Source organism: Falco punctatus (assembly GCF_963210335.1).
Source record: "Falco punctatus genome assembly, chromosome: 8".
NCBI classification, from domain to species: domain Eukaryota; kingdom Metazoa; phylum Chordata; class Aves; order Falconiformes; family Falconidae; genus Falco; species Falco punctatus.
Window position 1 is genome coordinate 43596677 of NC_137588.1, and position 24467 is coordinate 43621143.

General features: G+C 37.9%; 1 protein-coding gene across 5 annotated transcripts in view; it reads left to right on the forward strand.

Moving 5' to 3' along the window:
* The window catches only part of TANC1 (tetratricopeptide repeat, ankyrin repeat and coiled-coil containing 1), a 95366-nt gene that overhangs the window by 51329 nt on the left and 19570 nt on the right, over positions 1–24467 (forward strand). For 4 of the 5 annotated variants that reach the window (XM_080398667.1, XM_080398668.1, XM_080398671.1 and 1 more), the window contains 11 exons: positions 1798–1919; positions 2910–3099; positions 9013–9270; positions 13135–13260; positions 15393–15674; positions 16557–16708; positions 17949–18180; positions 19385–19551; positions 21588–22195; positions 23484–23592; positions 23810–23932. In XM_080398667.1, coding sequence (XP_080254793.1) covers positions 1798–1919; positions 2910–3099; positions 9013–9270; positions 13135–13260; positions 15393–15674; positions 16557–16708; positions 17949–18180; positions 19385–19551; positions 21588–22195; positions 23484–23592; positions 23810–23932 — 2369 coding nt within the window. The remainder of the gene's footprint in view (positions 1–1797; positions 1920–2909; positions 3100–9012; positions 9271–13134; positions 13261–15392; positions 15675–16556; positions 16709–17948; positions 18181–19384; positions 19552–21587; positions 22196–23483; positions 23593–23809; positions 23933–24467) is intronic. The other variant, XM_080398669.1, reaches the window with a different exon arrangement.

The window sequence follows — 24467 nt, forward strand, 5'->3', positions numbered from 1 at the left end:
AGAATGTTTTGCAGATTTAACATGCTTGTGGTGAGGGGAAGCTTGTCATTATGTGATCTTTATGTAACTGTCTCAATTCTTGGAGCTACAAATGTACTGCAAGCAAAACGTTGAGTGTTGTTGACTGCTACATGTGCCAAAGGTCTACTAGAATTTTTCTGAACTTGTTTTTAATTTAAATTGATTCCAAGTGTGTAGCTCTGCAGTGAGTACAATGATTCATTTTAGAAATTTTGTAAAAGCTTGCTAAATAAAAAGGCAGTAACAGTAGGCTCCTGTGTTGGCAGAGCTGGGAAAAGCTACATCCCTAGAGTTAATTGGTACTCTTGGAAAGTTTCACATTTGTTAAATTCGACTAGTGCATAACAGTGTGGCTTTGACAGTGAATGTCATGGTCAAAGCAAAATAACCCATTTGTTGGTACATGACTGTATGCACTGTAACATGGATTTCGTATGCCTTCTATTTCTAGATTAATTCTTCAGTTTAACTGGCCTCATGAAAGTCATTGCATGTAACCAATGAGCTTCCAGCTGAAAAATTCTTTGTTTTCCTTTTGCTTCAATTTTAAAGGAAGCTACAGTTTTAAAAGTCAGTGTTTTCTTTTGAAAAAAGGCCCATAATGGTGAAAATAGAATGCATTGTAATTGTTTTCACCATCTTCTCCTGTATGCTTAATTTGGTATGTTACCCTAGTCCCTCTTGTACTTCTATGTTCACGACTGGCTTAGTGCTGGTATTAAAGTTTTATGTCCAACAGGGAGAGCTTGTAGTCCTCACCTCCCTAATCTAAAGGTGACCATCTTGCTCAGACCGTGCTGACTGGGAAGCAGCAGAACAGGTTCTCCTGCTTTTTTCCCATTTTGCAGCTGGGTGGCAGCTGCCACAGCCAGCGGTTCTGCAGCTGAGGGTCCCTGCCCTTGGCTATTTTGGAGAGCGGTGGGATGATGCTCCTTAACTGACTGTTTATACCTGAGGATGGAAAAGGCCTACACATTATTCCTTTTTTTATTAGTGGACAAAAGAAATAAATACCGTATAAATGGTTCTGCTAGGAAAGACCATTACAGGTTGGTAGGTGATGCTAAACTGTTGGCATCAAAGAAGGAAAATAGCAGCAGACGCTAGTCTGTGAGATTGTGTTAGCAACAGGCGCTTCCCTGAGCAGACCAGTGATGGCTGCTTTTGTAGGAGGTTGCTTTGTTTTGAACTTTGTCTTGTCGTATCGGTTGGACACCAGGAGACGTTTTTAAAGCACTGTACTGATAAAATCAAATCTTTTTGCACCCAGAAAAGCTGGGACATTTAGAATTGGTGTCACATCCTTTGCATAGCAAGCACACCAAAATGTACGATATCCATTGTAGTGTTAACTGTGGGATTACAAAGCATCTGTATTATTAACCTCTACTTTTCACGTTTTTAATAGTACAGAAAATTTTATAAAAAATGGCAGGAAGAGAATTTTAGTCTGCCACTGAGCTTTGATGGCACTGAGCTTACTGCTTCTGTTTGGAGAATAATCACATCGATCAACAGTCCATTGATGAACTGGTTGCACTTAGCCATTTCTTTTTAGACTGGCAGGGTGGGTTGGCTCTCATGCAGAGGCTCCAAGACCCAACAACAATTTAAAGTCCCATGGACAAAAAATTTAAATGACATTAACTTCTCCATTAGATACGTTGCTGACAGAAGAACTCGCATTTGCATTTGATGGTACTTTTTCTACCTCTTGGAACAGTTTCCAAATATAAGACACTAATCTTTACCAACTTTTTTCCCTGCACTCCAAAGCAAAGCCTGATAAAGACTCAAGCTGTTCTCCTGCAGCACAAGAATTGATGACAAGATTGGGTTTTTTACTGGGAGAAGGAATTCCAACTTCTGCTCATATAGAAGAGAAAAATGAAGTCATGGTAGGATAACAGAAAATAATGTATTTAATGTTCACCCTATTTTAGAGAGGACTAATGTTATTTTCTCTGTTTACCGATGGCAGTTACCTGATACTTACCAAAATGCAATCCATTTTAATAGGCATATGGTAATAGAATTGTAAAGTAATTGCAACAACTTTGTGTTTGTTTTGAAACTGTAAGTTGGTCTTGCATTCTTAAAATTAAAAAAAAAAAGAAAGAATAGACTCATCATTTCTGAAAGCTAAATTTAATCTACTATGAACGTGAATAGCTTCTAAGGTTCTCTCTGCCTTATTTTAGTGTTTAGGAGGAACTTTTTTCTTTCCATTCTCAGTGATTTATGAGAACGGAAAATGTCAGTGGTTTGTTAAAATAGGAGTATACTTTTGGGATGTGTGTGTTTGCTTTTTTCCCGAGAAGTTCACTTCCATTTGACAGTCATTTCTGTCATTTGCGGGCAGAGGAATTGGGGAGAAGCAAGCAGCTACTATCCGTGTGAATCTGATCTGCTAACCAAGGCTGCATAGTAACTACCAACCTCCCTTTCTTCGCCCTCCTCTCTCCGCTTTTGGTTCCAGGCCTCATAAATCTTAGTGCATCAGTCTGGGTTTCTTTGAGAGTGGAATGTGAGTAATACTGCAGTTCTAATGGTTTTAAACAAAAGAATAAATACTGGGAGTAAAGAGAAGTGAGTGGTATCCCTCTTTAAACAGTATAATGTTTAAAGAGAGGAAGTCTGCCTCACTGAAACTCTTCCACTGAAGTGTGAAATTCCCTTTTTTCTTCAGAAGTCACTTTTTAAGAATAATCTGAAAGCATGTCATTAAGGTTCCCAACCAAGATAAAGCCTTTGATTCTTGAAGTTTTTGCTTGAAAAATGGACTCTTTGCTTTGTTCTTACTCTACTTGACCTTGGTATTTGTAATTTTCAGTATGGTAGTGTACTGTCTCCTGTGCAATAACCATTAGTTTTTCTTCACATTGCAGTGTACAGTAGCCAGTCAAGGAGTGAGTCCATGTTCCACCCTCACAAGCAGCACTACATCACCTAGCACTGATAGTCCCTGCTCAACTCTCAATAGTTGTGTTCGCAAAACAGCAGCTAACAAAGGTAGTCCCTGTGGAACCATTAGCAGCCCCAGCTCCACCCTGGAGAGCAAGGACAGTGGAATTATAGGTAAGCATCTTAATGAGTAATGCAATTAATAGACATTAATCTTAATAGTATAAGTCTGAATAGTTGCTTCATGTCTTTGGGTTCGATTTTATGTTGTCCTTGGATCCCATTTCAAATCCTCTGTATTTGAAAGACTGAAATCATATTCTTTTGCTGCTGTTAGGTCTGCATTTTTCTTGTTTTCATGGTGCATGTTTTACTTTAAAATAATTTATTTCCTTTGTTTCGCTCTATGTCTTATTTTCTTCTACCTTTTTCCTTTTCTGTTATATAGGTCTCTACAATGCATTTCATAATGGTGAAGTACAGCATAGCTGGAAGCTGGTTGAATTTCCATCTAAGGAAAAAAAATAATTAATGCTGCTACTTATGAGAATAACCTAAATCAACCTGTTTAAAAACAGTGCAGACTCTGAGTAGTTGGCATAAAAATGGGGTATCATGGAAGAGGTGAAATTGTGTGATCCCCCACTGAATAGATGACTGAACTGAGGCTATATATCCATCTCCTATGGGGAGTCAGTTATCTTTAGAGAGGCGGCTACAATCACAGAGCAACCGTTATAGCTCCTTTTACCAGCTAGCCAAATATTTCAGTAAGTCTGTTTAGTACTAAAGAAAAATCTAAATTGTTTGCTGCCTCATTTGTGCAGTCTTCCCTGTTTCTGCTCCCTGCCTGAATGGGTCTTTGTCTGTATCACTGTCTACCTGTACCTTTGGATACCCAGGTGGCTGCTTTAGAGTTATTTTCTGGAAGGCCAGACTAAGATGTAAAAAGCCTATTTTTCATGTTGTTATACTGTTGTAGGAAGGCTTATTCTTCTTTATTGGGTTAGTATTTTATTTTTTTTCTAAAGGCTAACTTCTTAACCAACTGACCCCTTTTAAAACTTGGTAAGCTTAACAGCTGTTACAAAACAACAAAAACAAAGCACAAAATGCCCCCTAACGTGGTGCTTTCTCAGTATATAAAAGTGAGCTTTCAGTTTTCTGATGGACTAAATTTAGGGAGGCTGAAAAAGGGAAGTGATTTAAATCTTCAATGCCTAGATTTGACAAAGTAAACTTACGATGTGTCATTTCTTTGACTGTGAACTTGGTACTTTTTTATTTACAGCTTTTGTTTATAGAAGGAATTCCAAGTGAAAGTGGTCTCTGCCTGCCATTATGAAGACTACCATGATGATTGTTGGTGTAGTACTTGCCAAGAAGTAGTTAGAATACATGTTTTCATAATGCAGTTGATAACACTTTACTCGGACTTCATAGACATTCCTGCATTTTGTTATAAAGTGAAGTAATCAATAGTCATATATGGCATAATACATTTTTACTGATCAGTTACCCTAAAAGAGATGTTCATCATGGGTCAGAAGACTCATTTGTGTAACACTTTAAGTACTTCAGTTTTAGAAAATAATTTTGTGAACTTGTTCCAAGTAGATTGCTAAGCATGGTCAATTTTGTGTAAGGTCTAGTTTTTAGATAGCATTAACATTTTGATGTAAAAGAAAGGATACATTAGAATGGTTAGTCTTGGGTTCACAGGTTTCAGTTGTTGCCAGACTTGAGAATAAAGTACATTAGTTGTAGGTAGGTTTGGTCAGAATTCAGGGTTTCCTGTTTTGATTACACTGATGCAAGCATAAAACAAACTGAAATGATTATACAAGTGAGTATATCGGTATAAAAATACCACAGTGTATGACTAGAAGAAACAGTAATGCTTCTTGTTGGAACAAGTATTTTTCTGTCAGTATAGCTCAGTCATTTCCTTATTTTAAAATGTTGTATAGGGGTTTTGCTTATTTAATGGAGTAGTTTAAATTAGTTCTTTGAATGACACAGGGATCTCAGAGAGCTGTGTCATTGAAACAGAACAGGCTTCCCACCCAGGACATGCTTACAAAGATGCTTCTACCTTCATGGATGCATCTATGCTTAAGCTTTTACTAGCTCTGTAAGTGATGTGTAGACTACTGGGCACTTATGCTTAGGCATGTTTCTTAAAAATTTGGGACCTTTATTAAGGCTTCTCTAAGTGGTGAGTGTTTGCCTTTTATAAAAAGAGGAGTCACGTTGGTTTTGAATACTTAGTCATTTGGAGATCTAAACCAATGTGTGTGTTTGTTTTTTTAAAGTGGTACTGCACTGAAAAACTTAGTTACCTTTGCAAAAACATTTGAAGAGCTGCACACTGTTTTGCATGGAACTTTTGTTTGTATCAGTGAGAGTAGAATCAATGTAACTATAAAAACTGATGTTATTAATACACTAAATTGCTTCTCTGGTATGTAATGTAGAAGGGGAAAAGGGGATCATTGTTAATGACAGACTTTCAGTCTTACTGAGCTCTTCTGTGAGGCACTGCTGCCCAGGGGAGGGATGCATGCATGTTTTTTATATTCAGTTTAATATCACAGAAGATGCATTTCTTATGCAGATGCTTTATGAAGTCTTGGAATAAATACGTTGACAGTATCAGTAACGCATAGTTCCTCCAAGACTATAGCAGAAGCTGCTGGTTTTGGAGTGGAGTGGGATCCTCTTTCCTTCCAGAAGGGTAGGATAATAGGCTGGAGCTCTGTTCTTTAACATCCCTTAAAACTTGTTCTTGAGTGACAGCTTCCCTTCTCTCAAGTGGAAAAATGTAGATACCGTTATGAACCTACTACCCATGCTTTACAAACTTGAAATGTTCTGTGAGTATATCCATGTTCTAAATGAGGTCATAACTAGCCTCATGCTTGTTTAAAACAGTATATTGGCATGACAGCTACATCATCCATTGTATAATCTTGTAAGTACTAGTAGTTTTAAGACAAGAGTTTTGAACTCTGTGATAAGAGTTGCTTACTGAACTAATTAAAAGGAAGGAGTTTCAAAAATAGGAGAAACATGAAAAGAAGACCTTTGTTACACAGGGAGAAGAGAGAGGATGATGGCATTGTGAAGTGTAATAATATGAGAGGAGAAGGCAAAAAAACCCTAGAGAAGATAGGAGGGTGCGAGGGGAACTCCTGTATGGCTCCTTCAGTCAAGTATATATGGTTCATGATCATGGGTCTGAAAGAAAATCATCTGCTGCAGTTCTGAGGAGCTGTCATTCATGTCTCAAATTCAGGGAGAATTTGAACACCTCTTGTCCCTTGGCAACCCATGGCAGCACCCCTCATGTCTGTAAAGGCATAAAAACAAAAAGGGAAGTTAAGAGGCACCTCTCTGATAAATGACCCGTGTTTTTTTTTTTAAATACAAATGTGTCTGTGCATCCATACTTGTTATTAGTAGTAAATGTGCATTTTAAATTATGTTTAGCAAGTACATGTTTTCAAATGTCTTTGACAGAGTTCATTCAGCCATGAAAATAACTTGCTCTTTCATGCTACTTGTGTGTGGGTTTCTATTGTATTTCTACTCCCACTATGTTTTCTGGGCCAGCAGATTCTGATGGGAAATCTTACGTTTTCTCCCTTTCCCTCTTTTTTTACTTACAGTTCAGGTTTCCTATCATTTTCTAATGTTTTACTGCTGTAGTTGAGTTCTTTGCTTCTATAGAGTTTGACATAACAGTAGTGCAGGCAGGTTTTAATCTTCAGCAATGAGCTAAGTAGGAGAAAAGACTGGGCTGCTGGCCAAAATGTAAGCTTTTCTGGATACTTGCCACTGTTCCAGTATGGAAATCTTGAGCAGCAAGGTTTCCTGATGCTACTTTTCACTTCACAAGGAATCGTAGTTTTAAATATTTCATACTTCAGGAGGAGACAGATTTTTTTTTTTTTTTTTGACATGACTATAAACATGAAATTAATTTGTCATACAGAAGTACAGTCTAAGTTGTGTGCAAAGGTTAATGGGATGCCTGAAAAGCTTTTCGTCTATTGCCTCTAAAATGTATTTTGTATTATGGGTATTTCTTAGAATAAGAGCTCTTTAATTTAAGCGTCAGATCTTAAATTTTGCCCGAGTTCTACATGTGCCTAAGCTGGGAGAATGTGGAGTTGTACGAGTACCTCATTGTCTTGCAAGGCTGAAGCTGCAATGCAGTTGATGTGAAAGAAGAATAGTTTGTGCTGCTTCTGCCTGGACAAGCCTCAGTTCTAAGGAACAGTCTGTGCGTTGGCGTTTTGTTAGCGGTCTAATATACTGGAATGTTTTACTTAATGATTTGGTCACTTGAGTGTAGAATCTCTACCTATATACCTTCAACATTTAAAATTCTAGCCTGGGGAAGACTCGCAGGTCACATAGATATTAGTACTTGAACTGACATTGATTGTGTTGCTGTTTTTTTTTTCCATCTTGTTGCCCTTTCATCCTGTTTTATATTATCCTCTGTTGCATTCAGGTGTTCAAAATGCATCGAGTGTTGGCTTAACCTTTAATATTGTTCAGTTGTTTTGTGAGTTTAATGTACGTATTGAAAATGTCTTGAATGGAACAGAGTAATTTCACTATTAAACATACAAAACCCAGTATATATTTGCAAAGTGTTCTTATGTGAGCCCATCAGCACAGTTTTGACAAAAATTACTTAAGTCAGTCCTTTAGGAGTATGGATTCTTCTTGCAATCAGTTATTGTAGGAGGCTTTGATTAACTACAGTGTTGAGGAGCTAAAGGTGCACTCTGATAACCCTCAGCTTCCAAACTGGCATATTTGGAGCACTCTGGGTCATGCAGTTAGTGGTGTTTCAGCTTTCAGGGAGGAATCACTGCAGCAGTGGGAAACTACTGTTCTGTAGTGCAGCAGCCAAAACCACCTGTGTGGTCTTTTAGCTGAGGATCTGTCTAGCTCTGTGTTACTTGTCATCTGAAATTTTCATAGCAAAAAAAGCACATCTTACTGCTAGAAAGTTTCACATAATATTGAGGAATTATTTGTAAATGTTTTCTGGTTAGTTTAAAATGACATCAGAAGCAAACCCCCAAACCAGCCTTCATTTCAGTTTCTGATTTACTTTATACTGCAGTATGCTGAAACACTTTAAAAACCGAAATCAGTATGTTTAACATAATCTGATATTTTGTTCATATACTCTGTTGGGTCTGATCAAACATGCATGTAGCCTTCATGCTCTTCTGACAGTGAAATGTGGTAGGTACTCAAGAAAGGAATAGTTGCTGGAAGCTTCCTGTTGAGGTTAGTTTGCCAAGTATGTGAGTGCAAGCCAATTGTCATCGTAATGTGTGGCTAAGCTATCTATTTTAGGTGAAGTAGATCTCTGAACAACATTGAATTGTTATCATTGATGCTTCACAATATACAGGATGTTTAGTCACAAGTAGGCTTGTGGAAAGCCTCCCAACTTTGGAAGAACTGTGCAAGTTTTTTCAAAGAATTGAATTGTGAATTATTTTTGTAAAATACTAGTCTTTAAAAAAGTGAATTACCGAAAAGATACATTTAAATTTTATTTTGTACCAGATGCTGGTTTTAATTCTTAATGAGCTTTTGTCTCCATGTTTACAGAATGCTTTGAAAAATATACAAGATATGTTACCGAATTTTAATTTTTAAATGATGTTGAGACATGTTTTGCTTAAGTAGTATATATTCATTTAAACTCATAAAGGTTTTGGTGGTTGTTGGGGTGTATATGGTTTTGGGCTTTTTTCCTCCCTTCAGCACAAGTTCCATAGATATAAAGATATACCTGGATTCTTCAGAAGACTTTCTTGCCTCCTTTCCTCAAGGTGTTTTTCCCAATCTGAGAAGCAGTGTTGTTTAGCTCTTTTAGATAAACAATACTCCTTAAATTTAACAAAATATCCATTGAAGTAGTGCTTGAATATCTGCTGGACCAAAATGCTGTTTGAGTATGAAAATTAAAATGCATATTAACATGAGTGCACCATTTTCCTCTGATGTGCACTGTAATTGTAGGGTGTTTTTTTTTTCTTTGTTTTCCAGCAACTATAACAAGTTCATCAGAAAATGATGATCGTAGTGGATCCAGTTTGGAATGGAGCAAGGATGGGAGTCTCAGAGCTGGAAAACATCAAGGGATTAGTCATGATCGAAGAACAGATAATTGTTCACCAGTTGCAGAAGAGGAAACTGCTGGAACTGCTGAGAATTTGCCAAAAGAAGTACCAGCAGGAGAGGGTCCTGTTCCTTATGGTCAGAGTTCTGGCTCTTTAATAATGCCTCGTCCAAACTCAGTTGCAGGTAAAGTCCTAAGGTAGAAAAAAGAATGTTCTTAATGATAGGATATTTCTGTTGAATCTTTCTCTTGAAGTTACGTTGTTAGTATGAAAGTATTTTTATAGGATAAAAAGAAAAAAATGTGGGTAACACTCATCTATTCAAGTTTAGAACCTAAGTTGTTTAAAATTGTTATACAGAGGGCTTGTATCATGCTTTTTAGTAGGTATTGGTTAGGTCAGAACATTTGAAACACTTAAAAATTTCCATCAGTCATTCTGGAACTGAACCTGGTGTCAACTAGTGCTTAAGGTGCTTTAGTGTTTGCTCGCATTTGCTAGATCTGTAAATCTAAGACCAAAATCGTACTTTGATCTCTGTTGAACAAGTGACTTATTTTTTAAAGAACTATGTGAAATTCTGCCTTCTAGTTGAACCATTCATTCAGAAAATGAATGAGTCTGTTCAGTTGTGGTAGATACATATGTGGGCATACTATTACTTTTTCTAAGTGTTGTGAAATGGACAAATCTCTGAAAAAGTGCTTCTGATTTGAAATCTATTGGGTAGAGCTCATCAGATTCTAACACTAGTGGGCAATTCACTTGCAACCCTGCAGGAAAAGCATTCTGATCGTGTTCAGAAGCATGCATGTGATAGATGTGGCAGTAGGTTTAGCTAACTGAAAATTCAAAGTTAAAACACTTAGTAAATGTAGACTGAAGAAAACCAGTGATGAGGTTTAGGCTTGGGAATTGGTGATTCCTAGAGGGAAGATGAGAGGATATTGTACTTAATTCCAGGCAGAAAATATTGTCAGTAAAAGGGAGTATTTTAGTATAGAAGACGAAACAAAAATCGGTGCATGGAATTTGCTTGGTATGATAAGATGTATAGGGGAAGTATTGCTAGTAAACCAATTTTTGAAATTGTCAAGGGTAAAATCTTGTCAAGGAACATACTAATAATTTTGATGCAAATCTTTTAAGTTCTGATGATACTACTTTAAATTTTGTGAGGTTGTAATATGAGCACTAGCTCTGTCTTTTCATTGTGAAGGCACCAACATGTTGGTTCGTGCTGAAAGAAAAACAAGGAAACATTCTTCATTTCATTTTCAAAGGAATATATAATGTGTTTATTCCAGAAAAGTACAACAAATTGTGATACATTGGAATTGCAGCAGTAAAAAGATGCTAGTAGGCAGCGCAGTAAATCTTACCAAGAACTTAAGACTTGTCAGTAATAGCCAAAATCTTATGCTTAACAAAAAAAAAAAAAAAGTAATTCTAAATGTAAGCTTTATGAAGTGTCATGAGAGGTATTGAAACACATACTGCAGTCTTAATTAAGGTAATTTCAGGTTTTAAAATACCATGAATGTTACTAGTACATTGTTTCAGAATTCTATGGTTGAAGGACTATTTTGCAATAATGTATTGTGATACGAATACAACAATGCCCAGGTTTATGGGCAGGGGAAAGAGTAGCATGCTTCCTCCAAAAACTGCTGTTATCACAGAATGAAGTGCTCTGGCTTTCTGCTGTGTTCATTAGAATCATCCTGTTGTCAAAAGTGAATGTTGTACAGTGAACCGCAGCAAAAAAATTTAATGAGTTTGCATGTCTTCAGCTATTTTACATATTTATAAAATTACAAATTTTAGAAATAATTCTTGAGTGTGCTTTGAAAATAGCTTGATTTATCTGCAATTTACCTATTAAATGAGCTGAGCTATAGTTTTATAGTGCCAAAAAGGTAATGCTCTGTACAGATTGACACATGTAAAATGAAATGTAGTAACCTAATCTTAGATGTTCTAGTATCTGATAGTGCACAGATTTTGGCTACAGATATTTGTGAAATCTAATGTGCTTTTGTGCTGTAAATTACTGTTTTCTGGCTTTTGAGTGCCAGTGCTAAGCATCTTTACCCTAGGAAGAGAGGGTACTCGGTTAATGCTCAGTAAGCCTGTACCTTTCTTGCACTGGGGAGCCCAGAACTGGACACGGTACTCCAGGTGTGGTCTCACGAGTGCTGAGTAGAGGAGGATATTCTCCCTGAACCTGCTGGTAACGTTCTTCCTAATGCAGCCCAGGGTGCTGTTAGCCGCCTTTGCCAAGCATTGCAATCTTAGCTTGTCTATCACCAGGACCCCAAGGTCATTCTCTGCACAGCTCCTTTCCAGCCTGTCAGCCCCCATTGTACTGATGCTTGGGGTTACTCCTCCTCAGCTGTAGGACTTTGCATTTCTTTTGGCTTGCAACTTTTTGTTGACCTTTCTTGCAACTTTTGGTTGAATTTCATGAGTTTCCATTCAGCCCAGTTCTCCAGCCTGTTAAGGTCCATCAGAATGACAGCACAAGCCTCTAGCATATCAGCCAGTCCTCCCAGCTCTGTGTCATGTGCAGACTTGGTAAGGTTGCACTCTGTCTCATCACGTAGGTCATTAAAGAAGGTGTTAAACAGTATGGGGCCCAGACTTGACTTGTGGAGTGCACCACTAGAGAGTTGCCTCCAGCAGGACTCTGTGCCCCTGCCTTCTGTGCCCATGCATTCAGCCAATTTTGGGTCCACCTCACTGGACACTTAGGTAACCTGTACTTCATCAGCTTGCCCATGACAGTGTTATGGAAGACTGTGTCGGAAGCCTTACTGAAGTAGAGGTAGGCAACATCTATAGCTCTCCCCCCATCCACCAAGACAGTCATCTTTTTGTAGTATCATAGAATCACTTGAATGGTTTGGGTTGGAAGGGACCTTTAAAGATCACCTAGTTCTAGCCCCCTTGCTTGGGGTCAGGGATATCTTGCACTAGATCAGGTTACTCAAAGCCCCATCCTGCTTGTGTTTAGAGCTCGTTGCTTATCCGTGCAGGCCTCCTGCTATATCTGCTTTATTTCCTGCTTGTCAGGCTGGCCCTTTCTTGAGCTTGCAGGAGGTCATCCTTGAGCGTCAACTGGCTCTTTTGGATCCCTTTTCTCTCCAGGACCATATGCCATGGGGTTCTTCCAAGCAGAACTCTGAAGAGGTTAAAGTCCATGCTCCTGAAATCTGATTGCATGCTCCTGCTTTTTGCTCTGCTCTCTCATGTTAGGTTCCTGAACTGCACTATCTCCTTGTCACTGCAGCCAAGACTGCCCTTCACTTTCACATCCTGACAAGTTCTTCCTTGTTTGTATTGGTTCCAGCAGAGCATCTTTCCTTTTTGGCTTCTCAGTTGCCTGTGTCAGGAAGTTGTTGTCAGCGCACCCCAGAAATCTGAATTGCTTATGCCCTGCTGTGTTATTCCTCCAACAGATGGAAGATTTTTGGATTTGATACCAATTTAAAAGCTGCTTATTTTAATGTGTATATTCATTTGGTTTATTTCTGATGAAAAAGTATACATCCCTGATATAACTTGGCAAATATGTTCTCTGGATTTTCAGTTCTTCTTTTGTACAGCTGTCATTTTCATTTAAAAACTGAACAAAATAGAAAATGTTATCCAGAATTCTGTAGTGTTGGATACAAAAAGAATATAAGTATTTCCTCACAGACGGTGTGCTAGCAGCTGATATCTGAACCTGTTCCTAACGCTTCTGATCTCACTGATATGGTTGTTCTCATAGTAAAAAAAGAAACTGTATTAACATGAGAACAGTTTAGTGCATGTTACGGTAGACATGAGGGCCATCTCAAAGGGGAAAAATCCAACTAAATCTTTAGTGAACTTGATTGAAAAGCATTTTGTAAATATTACAACATGAATGGCTTCAACCACTGCCATTGTGTAGAAAAACTTACCTGCAAGTACTATGTTGAGGAAAGAACTGTAATAAATAGTAATGTTATTTGTAACTTATGCTGAGAGAAAAACAAGCTTCAATCCTTCCACACTCTAGCAACAAGTTCAACCAAACTGGAAGATCTGAGTTATTTGGATGGACAAAGAAATACTCCTTTACGGACTTCAATTCGCTTACCTTGGCACAGCACTGCTGGTGGAAGAGTGCAGCAGGAAGGTAAAGGTATACATACTTACATCTGCATCTGCCTCGGCACAGTCATGCAGTTCTTCAGTAGTTTTGTAAGATGGCTGTTCTGTGATCTTTGTAAACATCCCCATCCCATCATGTGTTGTTGTAGAGTACTCCTGAAAGATCACTCAACATGCCTGAAAATAAGATGCTTGCTTACACCTTTTCCTGCATAATGCTGTGGTTTAGAAGGTGAACATATGACTTTAAATAAGAAAACAGTATATTGTTTATCTAAGTGTGCATGGGCAGTGCAGTGCAGATCTCCAAATTATAGTTGTATAATACTCGTGTTCAGGAACTGCACTGAATATTTTCTGGACTGCCAGATTTTATAATGTGACATTCAGATAACAGTGTACTGCAACTTAAGGAATATTATGCTGAATTTAAAATCTTCAGGAGGCTTTCATTAGAATTCTGTTTTAGGAAGAAAACTGATCTAATACCATTAGACTTCTTTATGACTAATATATACTTTGATCTCTCTGATCTTTGAGTCTGAAAATAGCAGGTTTATGTTAAATGCAAGTGAGGTATGTGATTTTTTTTTTGCCCCCTTTTAACTAACAGTCATCTGCAGGCTCTGTTAATTTAGCAATGTTGTAAATGGGTGACCGCTTAAAGAACCACTGTCGAAGGCATCATCAAAAGTGGTTTTATTGAAATACGATGTTTGAAAAGTGCGACTTAACAAGGTTTGATGGGAAGGTTCGCTCTATCACTTACTGCACAAAGGATTCAAAACTACCAAACCAGAATCTGAGTGCACTATAACACAAGGTTATGTGTGATACCGATCCCTTACAGAAGATGTGCAGTGTGAGAGGTGTCTCTGCCTCTAGGAGCAACCTTGAGGGTGTCCCAGCTCTAGGGGAGATCAGCACCATGCAGCCAGCTGCTTAACAGGGAGAACTCAAGGGAGACTCGCTCAGGCTGCCCTATCTGCGGAATAAAGTGGTTGGCTTGTAGTCAAACTATGTGTGATGGAAAAGGTATTCTGGAGACTCCTTGTAGTCTCAACTTCCTTTGTTCCTTGATGAATGAGTCTTCAAAAAGCCACCTGCTGTTATGTGTTGATTGCATGATTGGTGTTCCAAGCTCATATGCATCGATGCTTACTGGGTTGCTCTGCTCCTGCGTGGGTTTCCAGAGAACAGACTGGAACTAGAGAAGTTCTTGGCCTTGTTACAGCTTGAGCCTTTACCTCCTTTGGAGCCTGAACCACACTACCACTAGTTTGGTCAAGGGATCAAGTGCATCCATCACAACCAATAACAATTAAAAGCAGAAAAAATTAAGCAAATTCCTGGTAAAATTAATTTTGAGGTCATATATGGATGCAGTGCGGTCCTCTAATTTGTTTTTTCATAGTTGTAGATCAATGCTGAAACGGCATTTGTGTAACATTAGATTTGGTTAATGAATCCTGAGAGCCTTGTATTAGTGAACATTATTATTTCTGTAAATTTTAATGTATTTTATGCAACCAAACCCAAATTATTCTTCTCTCTAAAAGTCTTGTCAGGTGTTTGCCAAATGTATAGATTAAAGTAATCAAACATGACTACACCTTCAGCTGTGCTGCTTAATTTCTGTTCTTGTGGCTTCCAAAGTATGGAAAAACAGGGTAGTATTTTTTTTTTATATTGCTTTAAAAGTACTTTTTTAAAAAAACAGAAAGAAATATTTATTCTCTGTACCTTTTTCTGTTTCACTGCAAATTGTCTTTACAGATCTGAAGACCTGACACTGAGATGCTCAGCAGTGTATTCACTCAAAACTGAAAAATGTTTGTTACTTCCCCATTTATAGAATTATTAATGCATTTGTAAGAAAACTTTTGGATTCTGCAACTTACTAACTCAAGTTCAATTGTGAAAAAGCATCCTCAAATTATACTTGCAGCTTCTGTCCTCTAGAATTTAATTCACGTAGGAATTACAGAGGTGACCTGAACTGAGCAAATCAGTCTTTATTGTTTTCGTGATGAAAGCTCTAAGAAGTCCGATTATCAACACTATTAACAAGGTTACTGAATGAATTGATCTTCTGAAACAGTGCTGTTTTATTGCGTGTTGAGTTTCTTCTAATAAACTCTTCTCCCTGCCACCTCTTCTCAGCTCGTTTCATCCCCTATAAGCCTCAAGACATTTTGCTGAAGCCACTGTTGTTTGAAGTGCCAAGCATAACAACAGACTCGGTGTTTGTTGGGAGAGAATGGCTGTTTCAAGTGATTGAAGAAAAACTGAAGAATACTGATCCAGCAGAGAACAGGGGAGCAGTCATTACTGGAAATGTGGGCTTTGGGAAGACTGCAGTTATTTCACGGCTGGTGGCACTTAGCTGCCACGGAAGTCGCATGAGGCAAATAGCTTCAAATAGCCCTAATTCATCCCCCAAAAGTATGTTGGTTTTCTGAGTAATTGTTTGGGTTGTTGTACTAATAACACAAATTGAATGTTGTTTGCATTCTTGGCTTGAGGCAATCGGGCCTCATCAGCTCCTGGGCTGACGCTTTTTCCCTCCAGTGAGGGAAGGAATCTGTCACAATTGTACACTGTCAGACACCTTCCGCTAATACAGCCTGGGCTCAGCCCATCAAAAGGTGGTAAATGGGAATGGTAGGTAGAATCTCCTTCTGTCAGACAGTGTGTACCCTGAACTTGGTCAGTAGCTTGTTCTCCCATTAGTTTGGAAAGAGAGAAGGGAGATGTTTCTTCCCCACTGTGCACCACACGCTTTTCAGTACCACGTGTTTTCCAAAGAATTCCAGTAGAGGCAAGAGTAAAGCTGTGAAGGAGCCCATTCTGTCTTCTGCTGGGATCCATAGGATTCCGTCACCTGACTATTCCAGTGCCTACGTTAAATGGAAGGATGGCATGACTGTTACTGCTGCTACCTGCCCTGCTGACACTTCAAATAGTAGTAGTAGTAGTAGTAATAATGATAAATTGTTCATATTTTCCAGTAGTTCAGTCATATAATAACTTAGTTTAAATGAGTCAGTGAATGTATAAATTTCATACATAAGGAAACTCTTCACATCAGCATGGTTTTGCTTTCAGTAATTCTATCATTTTGATCTAAAAGTCAGTTGAATCGTTTTAAAATTGTAAAGTTGCAAATATGTGCCTGTATTTATCAGACTAGTTGCAGGCTTCTTTTAAATGCTATTGTTCAGTTTTGATTTTTATGCTAGCTTTAAAGATATTCTGTGGAATTCTTAAAAAACAATCTGCTGTCAGCAAACTTGGTCTCATCTGTTGTCTTTTTATTAAAAACAGGTGGTGACTCCTGTCAGGAGATTCCCCTAAGTCAGTTAGCCCTATCTGCTCCTCCAGCAAATGGCACCAATACGATGAACACTCTGAATTGTCCTGGTACTCCTGAATACCAAAATCAAACAGGTGATTCTGTGAGACATCTTGCTTCAAAGGTGAGTTTTCACTTGTTGATAGATTTTCAGTATGTTAGAAAACTCCTGAGTTGAGAGGAGACAGCCTGCTGTGCTGTCCTCCTGAGTACGCCAGTAGGTGGTGGTGGGAGAAAAGGCAGTAATTTTGGACACTTCTAAAAGATGTGTACGTTTCATGACTGGTGAAACCAGCAATCTGCCTTTTCTACCTTTCAAGTTATTGCTTGAATTCTGCTTGGTCTTTGAAAGAGTTTTATTAGAAATTTCACATCAGTTTCATGTGTGTATGGGAGTTTGGGATCCTTTACTTGCAGAATGGGCTGTGTGTTCTCTACAGGTAGGTTCTCAGTGTACCTTCCTTCCAAAAGCAAAATTGGGGGGGGGGGGGGGGGCGGGGAAGGAGATAAACCGTTTGGTCTATGTATAAGCCATCTATATTCAATGATACAGGTTGAATCTGGATGTAGTCTTGCTATTTTCCATACTCTGAGAGTCTGAAGTAAACAATTTAAAAGTTACTTTTGCATTAGATAATTATGATAAGTGTGTTATTTTTTCCCTAAGCAATAAAAATAATTAATGTCTGAATTGCATACTTTATTCAAATAGTTGTGAGGAAAACATGAGGTTATTGTTGCAGTCTTTAAGGTGACATGTATTATTCGGAAACAATGTTATGAAAGCCACTGAAGTGCAAACTTTGTATTTACTGTGAACACCAGATTATCCTTGTGGTTTGATTTTTTTCAAAGAAATATGGCCTATGTGATAAGTAATACACACCTTTGTAATAATCAGAATAAAGCCATTTGTCTTCTTTATCTGTTTGCTGTTATGAGGATGTCTTTAATATCTGTCTGTCATCTACTTCTGTATGATGATGATCAGATTACTCGTCAGATGATTACAGTGTGTGACACGATGTTGTCAGATTATAGCTAATAGGTTGCTTAGAGCCTCAAGTTATTTTTCTTGTACTACTTGGTTACTTAGCTGTTTACCCACTGTATCCAAATGGCATGAACTCAGATTACTATGTTTTGCTGCCAGAATCTGACATTTTGATGTCTTTTCCTCTTTGCATGCCCTACAAGGTCAAAACCTATTTATAGGCTTCTATTCTGTGTCTCTGACACAGGCCATCTGAGACCAGTTGCAGAGTTAGATTATTATTCTAACACTAAAACGTGTTTTATACTTGAAAGAGAAATTTAGTAACATTTTATCAAAATTGGACTATTTTTTTTTTTTAATTCTCCAGGTCGTTGCTTATCACTACTGTCAAGCTGACAACACATACACGTGTCTTGTTCCAGAATTTGTGCACAGTATTGCAGCTTTACTTTGTCGTTCAAATCAATTAACAGCATACAGAGATCTTCTAATAAAAGAGCCTCACTTACAAAGCATGCTTAGCCTGAGATCTTGTGTGCAAGATCCAGCAGCAGCTTTTAAAAGGGGAGTGTTGGAACCACTTTCAAACCTCAGGAAAGGTAGGTTAAGCAGGAAGTGACTTGGAAACTGAATGTAAACTGCCTCAAAAGTGTGGGGAAAAAATCTAAGAATATGTATTTTAATGCTCTAAGAGAAATAAATAAAGCAGAGCATTCCAGAGAAAGGGATTCCTTAATTGTGGTAGTTATTTGTAACAATAATAGGTAGGTTTTGAATGGTTATTTCATGTTTAAAATAAAATTATATTAAAATACATCAAAGGTCATGGAAACTTTACATTTATTGTTTTGTCATAAAACTCAAGGATAACTTTGTGGCTTGAAGTTAAGGGTGGCATATTTGCATTAAAGGATTTTGTTTTCAGATGCTTTTGTGTTTTGTCACACTTCTGTTTTGTGATTCCCTGTGCCTAAACACCTGCAAAGTGGATGTGTCCTTTGCTTGCTTTTAAAATTGATATCACAGTTTCCCAAGAAAGCATGTAGCATGATTTTCATATTTTTTTAAAAAAGCTATCAAACTCCTCCTTGAAAACAGCTGGCTTCACAGTATATGCCAGCTTGAGCAGGTACTTGATACCTGGCAAGATGGGGGAGGAGATTTGCCTATGTGTGAACAGAGTATGTGTCATTCCTATGAAAACTGCTTTGCAGTTCTTGAATTTTGTTGACAGTCAACAAAATTCCTGTGAAATCCATTGGCAAATCTTATGTTTACCACTGGGATTTTCATCCTTAACAAGTGCTCAAAATGAATACTGCTGTTTTCTTAAGCTGTTGCAAAATAAACTTTTCTCCTCAGAACTGATAGTGTAAACCAGTGCCTTTATGACTTTCGCAAATTGTAAATTTTTTTTGTTTGGTAAGTCCAGTAAAGGATAAGTTTTAAGTAAATAGCTAATAATCAAAAGCAGTGTTAACTAATAGCTTAACCTATGTATGCCTTCTTCCCATATCCTTGCATCTCTTACATTAACAGCCTTGTTCAATCTTTTAACTTTTTAAATTTGTTGTGAAATAGATCCCTAGTAGTAGTGCAGTAAAAAGCACTATTTTAAGTGATTCTTTCCACTTTTTATCAGTTTATGGCGATGTTGTTTTCAATCTCCTAAATGCTATAAGATGTATTGCTGCACATAAAGGTAATTTTTATTTCTTGACGTTCCAAACTTGGGGATAAAAATATGGCACTTAATAGAAGAATTTGCATTCATCCTTTCCTTTTTTAATTTTTGTATTTCAGAGCGGAAAATTCCTGAGGAAGACTATATAATTTTGATAGATGGTTTAAATGATGCAGAATTTCATAAACCTGATTATGGTGACACAGTTTCTTCATTTATCACAAACATAATCTGTATGTTTCCTCCCTGGCTGAAGCTCATTGTGACTATAAGAACTAACTTCCAGGTAAAAACAGCTTTTAACTTTTTTTTTTTTTTTACCCTCAAAGACTAAGTGATCTTTTATATTGGTGCAGCTGCATTATTATGAAAAATACTGGGTTTAGAGGAATTCAAAGTAAAGTCTCTTGGGTTTTTTCCTTCCTTTGTTATTGCATGTTTATTTACAGTACACAAGTATGATACCAGGGGCCCTTTTTGTTTTGAATCTCTTTCCTCAGTAGGCTAGTAGAATTGCTAATAAAAGAAGTCGTGAAATCTGAGTATGTTTCCTTGGCCTTCAAGAGTGAAATGGGCAAATGAATGGTTGAAAGCTTAAAAAAAATAAAAGTAATTAGAAGCCCACAGTGATTTTCCCTTTGGTGTTTACTTCTTGGAGTGTATTTCTGCTAGTGTTATGCTCTGGGTTTTCACTTTTGAGGAAGGGATAAGCCACAATTCCACTGTCTGTGTTGATGAGATTGATTTCTAGCCTTATTACCTTTGATCCCTCTGCATCTCTTCATCTCTCTGAATCCAGCCTCAAAACTTCTGGTTAAAGCATTTTGTCAGAATTAAGCAGCTAAGAGATACTTGCAGGTATCCCAAGTGCATTCAAGCAAGGACATACAGAATTCCCATTGTTCTGCGCTGGGCAGTAATGTTCTGAACAAAGTTCTGGTTTTGTTTTCAGCACTAGTCAGGCTGTTTAAAGCCTTCAGTTAGCTTCAGTTGAAAAAAAGCAGCTGTGTCTGGTTTAGTCATCTACCATATCTCTGAGATAGCACCCTTTATATATTTCAGCAACGCTTGAGATACAGCTCTGCCAGCCGTACGCTGCTGCTTCACTAGGCATCTTGCACTCTTAAAGACAGCTTGAAGGAGGACCAACTCCAGCTCTGTAGTAGCTGTTTCCTAATGCAGTCAGGAGTATATCTGGAGAGAATTGGGCAGATTACTCCAGAGTTACTCTGTGTACCAAGCTGACAAGGTGCAAGACAGTGGTGGTGTGGAGCTGGATGTGTGGTGGGGTTGGACTCTGTGACCTTTAAAGGTCCCTTCCAACCCCAGCTGCTCGATGGCTGTAAGTCTGTTTTGACCGTGTTGAAGTGCAGGTGTGCCTCAGTAGCCTTCTGAGAGTTTGTTCTGTATCTGCCTTCTTGCTACTAGGACTCTGAACATTTAACTGCCTGCAGAGTTGAGTTCTCAACTACATTTTTATTTTTAACAAGGGATTTCTGTAGTAGAGACTGTTTCTCCTCAGGAGAAGTGTGCATCTGTGATCAAAACATTTCACTGGCCTGAAAGTTCAGCTTTTGAAATCCACGTGACTACTTTAAAGGGGAATAAAGAGTTCTTTTTTAGGTTGTGAGGTTGTGAAAGTTTGTTAAACACTTCTGATATGTGCCTCTATGTAAGAAGTTTTAGGTCTTTTGGATTTTTATTTACATAAACATAAATGTGTTCCGTGAACATAAAAATGTGTTTGGGTGAACCTGTGGAAGTGCCTGTGCCATACCTGGTACCTGCCTTGAACTAAATGGGACTTTGTATGTGTGGGTGGTACCTTTCTGGCACATTGTTACGGGAAGATGTTACAATGAGGAGATTCTCTTCTGTTTTTGTCATTTGTGGTATTTCTTAATAAATCATTCCTTCTTAATTGATCATTCCTTCTACCTCCCCCCTTTCCCCTGGCCTGTCCAATTCTGGGAACTGTTTCATGGTCCCTTGAGTCTAAAGTGATCATTGCTGTAGCTCCTCCCCTTCAGCTGCCTTGCTGTGCTTTGTCAGTAAAATATTTGAGACCTTCCTATGAAAAATGATGCAATGTAGAAATATTGTTCTACCTGTTACCAGGGGCCAATATTTGCAAAGCTGTTGCAGAGATACTGAATTTCTTTGTAATTTGTCTGGTGCTCTTTACAGAACAGAAATATAGCAAAAAGATGCATTGTTGAGTTTTCAAGTGCTGGAATACTGTAATGCCTGTGTGGTTTTGTTTTTGTTTGTTTGGGTTTTGGTTTGTTTTCTTTCTTTTTTTCCTCTCTTTCCTCCTCATAGGAAGTAGTAAGTTCACTGCCCTTTATCGCAATATCCCTGGACAATTTTCCAGACAACAAAGAAATTCACGATGACTTGAATGCTTATATTCAGTACAGAATTAATAACAGCCAGGAAATTATAAACAACCTATCTTTAAATGGAAAAGCTGATGCAGCTATTATTGGGAAAGTGAGTAACCACCTGATCATGAGAAGCCTGGGATCTTACCTCTATTTGAAACTCACTCTGGATCTTTTCCAAAAAGGTCACCTAGTAATCAAAAGTGCAAGCTACAAGGTTGTTCCAGTGTCTTTATCAGAACTGTACTTACTTCAGTGCAATATGAAGTTCATGACAAACTCTGCTTTTGAGCGAGCCCTGCCAATATTAAATGTGGCACTGGCATCCCTACATCCCATGACAGATGAACAGATTTTCCAAGCTATTAATGCAAGCCAAATAAGTGGTGAACAACAATGGGAAGACTTCAGCCAAAGGATGGAAGCCCTTTCATGTTTTCTGATAAAAAGACGTGACAAAACACGTATGTTCTGCCATCCTTCCTTCAGGGAATGGCTTGTTTGGAGAGCAGATGGTGAAAATACAGACTTCTTATGTGAGCCAAGGTAAGTGAAACCTGCAGTAAATCATGTTCAAATAACTGCAATTATGTTTTATATAATTGGTTGCAACAATTGGTGAGAGGAAAGAGTAAAGTTAAAATACAAGCATGCCTGATTTTTTCCAAAATGAAAACTTTTATATGTTTAGAGATAAGCTTGACCAGAAGTATCAGAGGTTACAATACATAATTGACTTTGTAGAACTTGCAGATTTGATACAGTAAAATTGTTGACAACTACGTGCAGCAGCACTTCATCTATTTAGAGTGCAGGAATAAAAAGAACAGGTCATTTGAGCTCTTTTAAATGTAAAAATATTAAGACATTTCATTCTATAATTATATTCTCATGGCATTGTTTGTTCCATCTCGCCTTCCTTGACTTGACATGAACGAGTTAAATTGGAGACAATAAGCTGCTGTAGCACATTCACATTCATGCAGTCCATGTCTTCCATTTTTCTCATATTCTTCAGAGTTTTAGTTTTTTTGTTTTTGCAAAACAACAAAAAATGCTGACATTTGAAATTATCACTGACCCAACGCTTCTTAGAGTGGATTTAGCAAGAACAGTTCGGCAGGTGGAATTATCAGTGTTGCAGACTGTTTGGCCCCTACCATGGGTGCTCTAACAGAAGGTGGAGTGTTACCTTGTTGTACTTAAAGCTTCTGTTTTATCAAAGTTCTGTTCAGAAATCTCTGAAGGTGGGGCAAGAAGCCCCCAGAATTTCATCCCCCAGATGAATAGTCTAATTAGCATATGGTTAATTGTCCTGTTCCAGTATAAAGTCTGATTAATGTATAGTATATGATAACCTTGTTGTCTCAGGGTTATGCCATTTCCACTGTTGCCTAGAATACTGACCACTGACTAATGTAGATGAAGAATTACTAAATACACATTTTATCTCTAATATCAGAAGGATTCAGATCTTCTTGAAGGATTAGGTTTTATGTAAGGTACCTGCAGTCTCTCACAAGACATAAGGGGAGAAGTATGCAAATGTATTCTATGGTGCTATGGAATCTGTGTCCAAACCTGCGTGGGTGCTGATGTGGGCCGCTTGTGAGGTGACAGTCGAGAAATATTAGGAGTAGGTTTCAACTTTTGAAATTTGCTTTTTTTTCTCTTTGCGTCATTTCATTATGGCAAGAATTTTGTTTAGACGTAATGGTATGTTTCAGTAGTCTGACAGAGAAAGTCGAGCTATTATAACAGGCATGCAGATGTGTTAGGATATTGACTGGAAGTATAGTTATGAAAGCATTTCTCTCTTAATCCTTTTTACTAGGAATGGACATGCTCTACTGGCTTTCATGTTTTCTCGACAAGAGGGAAAGTTAAACCGCCAACAAACTATGGAACTTGGTCATCATATACTTAAAGCTCACATTTTTAAGGTAAAGCTTACAGCTTAATAGGTTTTATGACTTATTCATTTAAATACATCTTAGAGATTCTCTTTTGAGTTGCTTTACTACTTTGTTAGAAGCTTATGCAAAATACTTGGTAGTGCTAACAAACAAAATTGTTACTTCTCTTTATACTCACAAATTATAGGTATAAGTAGCATTTCTAATCCTATAGAGAGATTTCCTGTTATGTCGTTTCTGTTAGGGTCTCAGTAAAAGAACTGGAATTTCTTCCAGTCATCTTCAAGCCTTGTGGATTGGTTATAGTACTGATGGACTGTCTGCAGCCCTTGCTTCTCTGAGAAACATCTATACACCCAATGTGAAGGTAAGAAAATAAGCATTCATGTACAACTGGTGCTTTCATCTGCCGCTGTGGCTGTAACTCTGTTGATGAATGTTGAAATTAATGTAACCCTTTAGAGGAAAAAAGCCACCACTATGCATCTGTAACTGAACTCCTTTATCATGAGCCTTCACCTACTTTTTTAAGCTGTTGTTAAAGCCCATCTCAGTTTTCCTTCATAGTTTTGATGGGAGAAAGGGTTTCACCCTGATTCTGATGCAGTAGCGTATATAAGTGTGTAGACGCATTTTCAGGGGGGCAGATGCACCACCTGCTCTGCTGGGCAGATATCAGCTGTATTTTCTTTTGTGGGGAAGTAACAAGGGAATTGCAAAAGGGGAAGTAAGAATAGAAGGGTGCAAAATTCCAGAACTTTGCACTATTATTTGAATCCCTGGATTATGGATAGGGAAATTCAAGTTGACAAGTTGCAATTTTGGCCAACTGCTAAGCCTTTTGATTGGAAATTTGCATTTACGTGGACACAAATGCATGCTCTGATAATTTTTTGGAGATT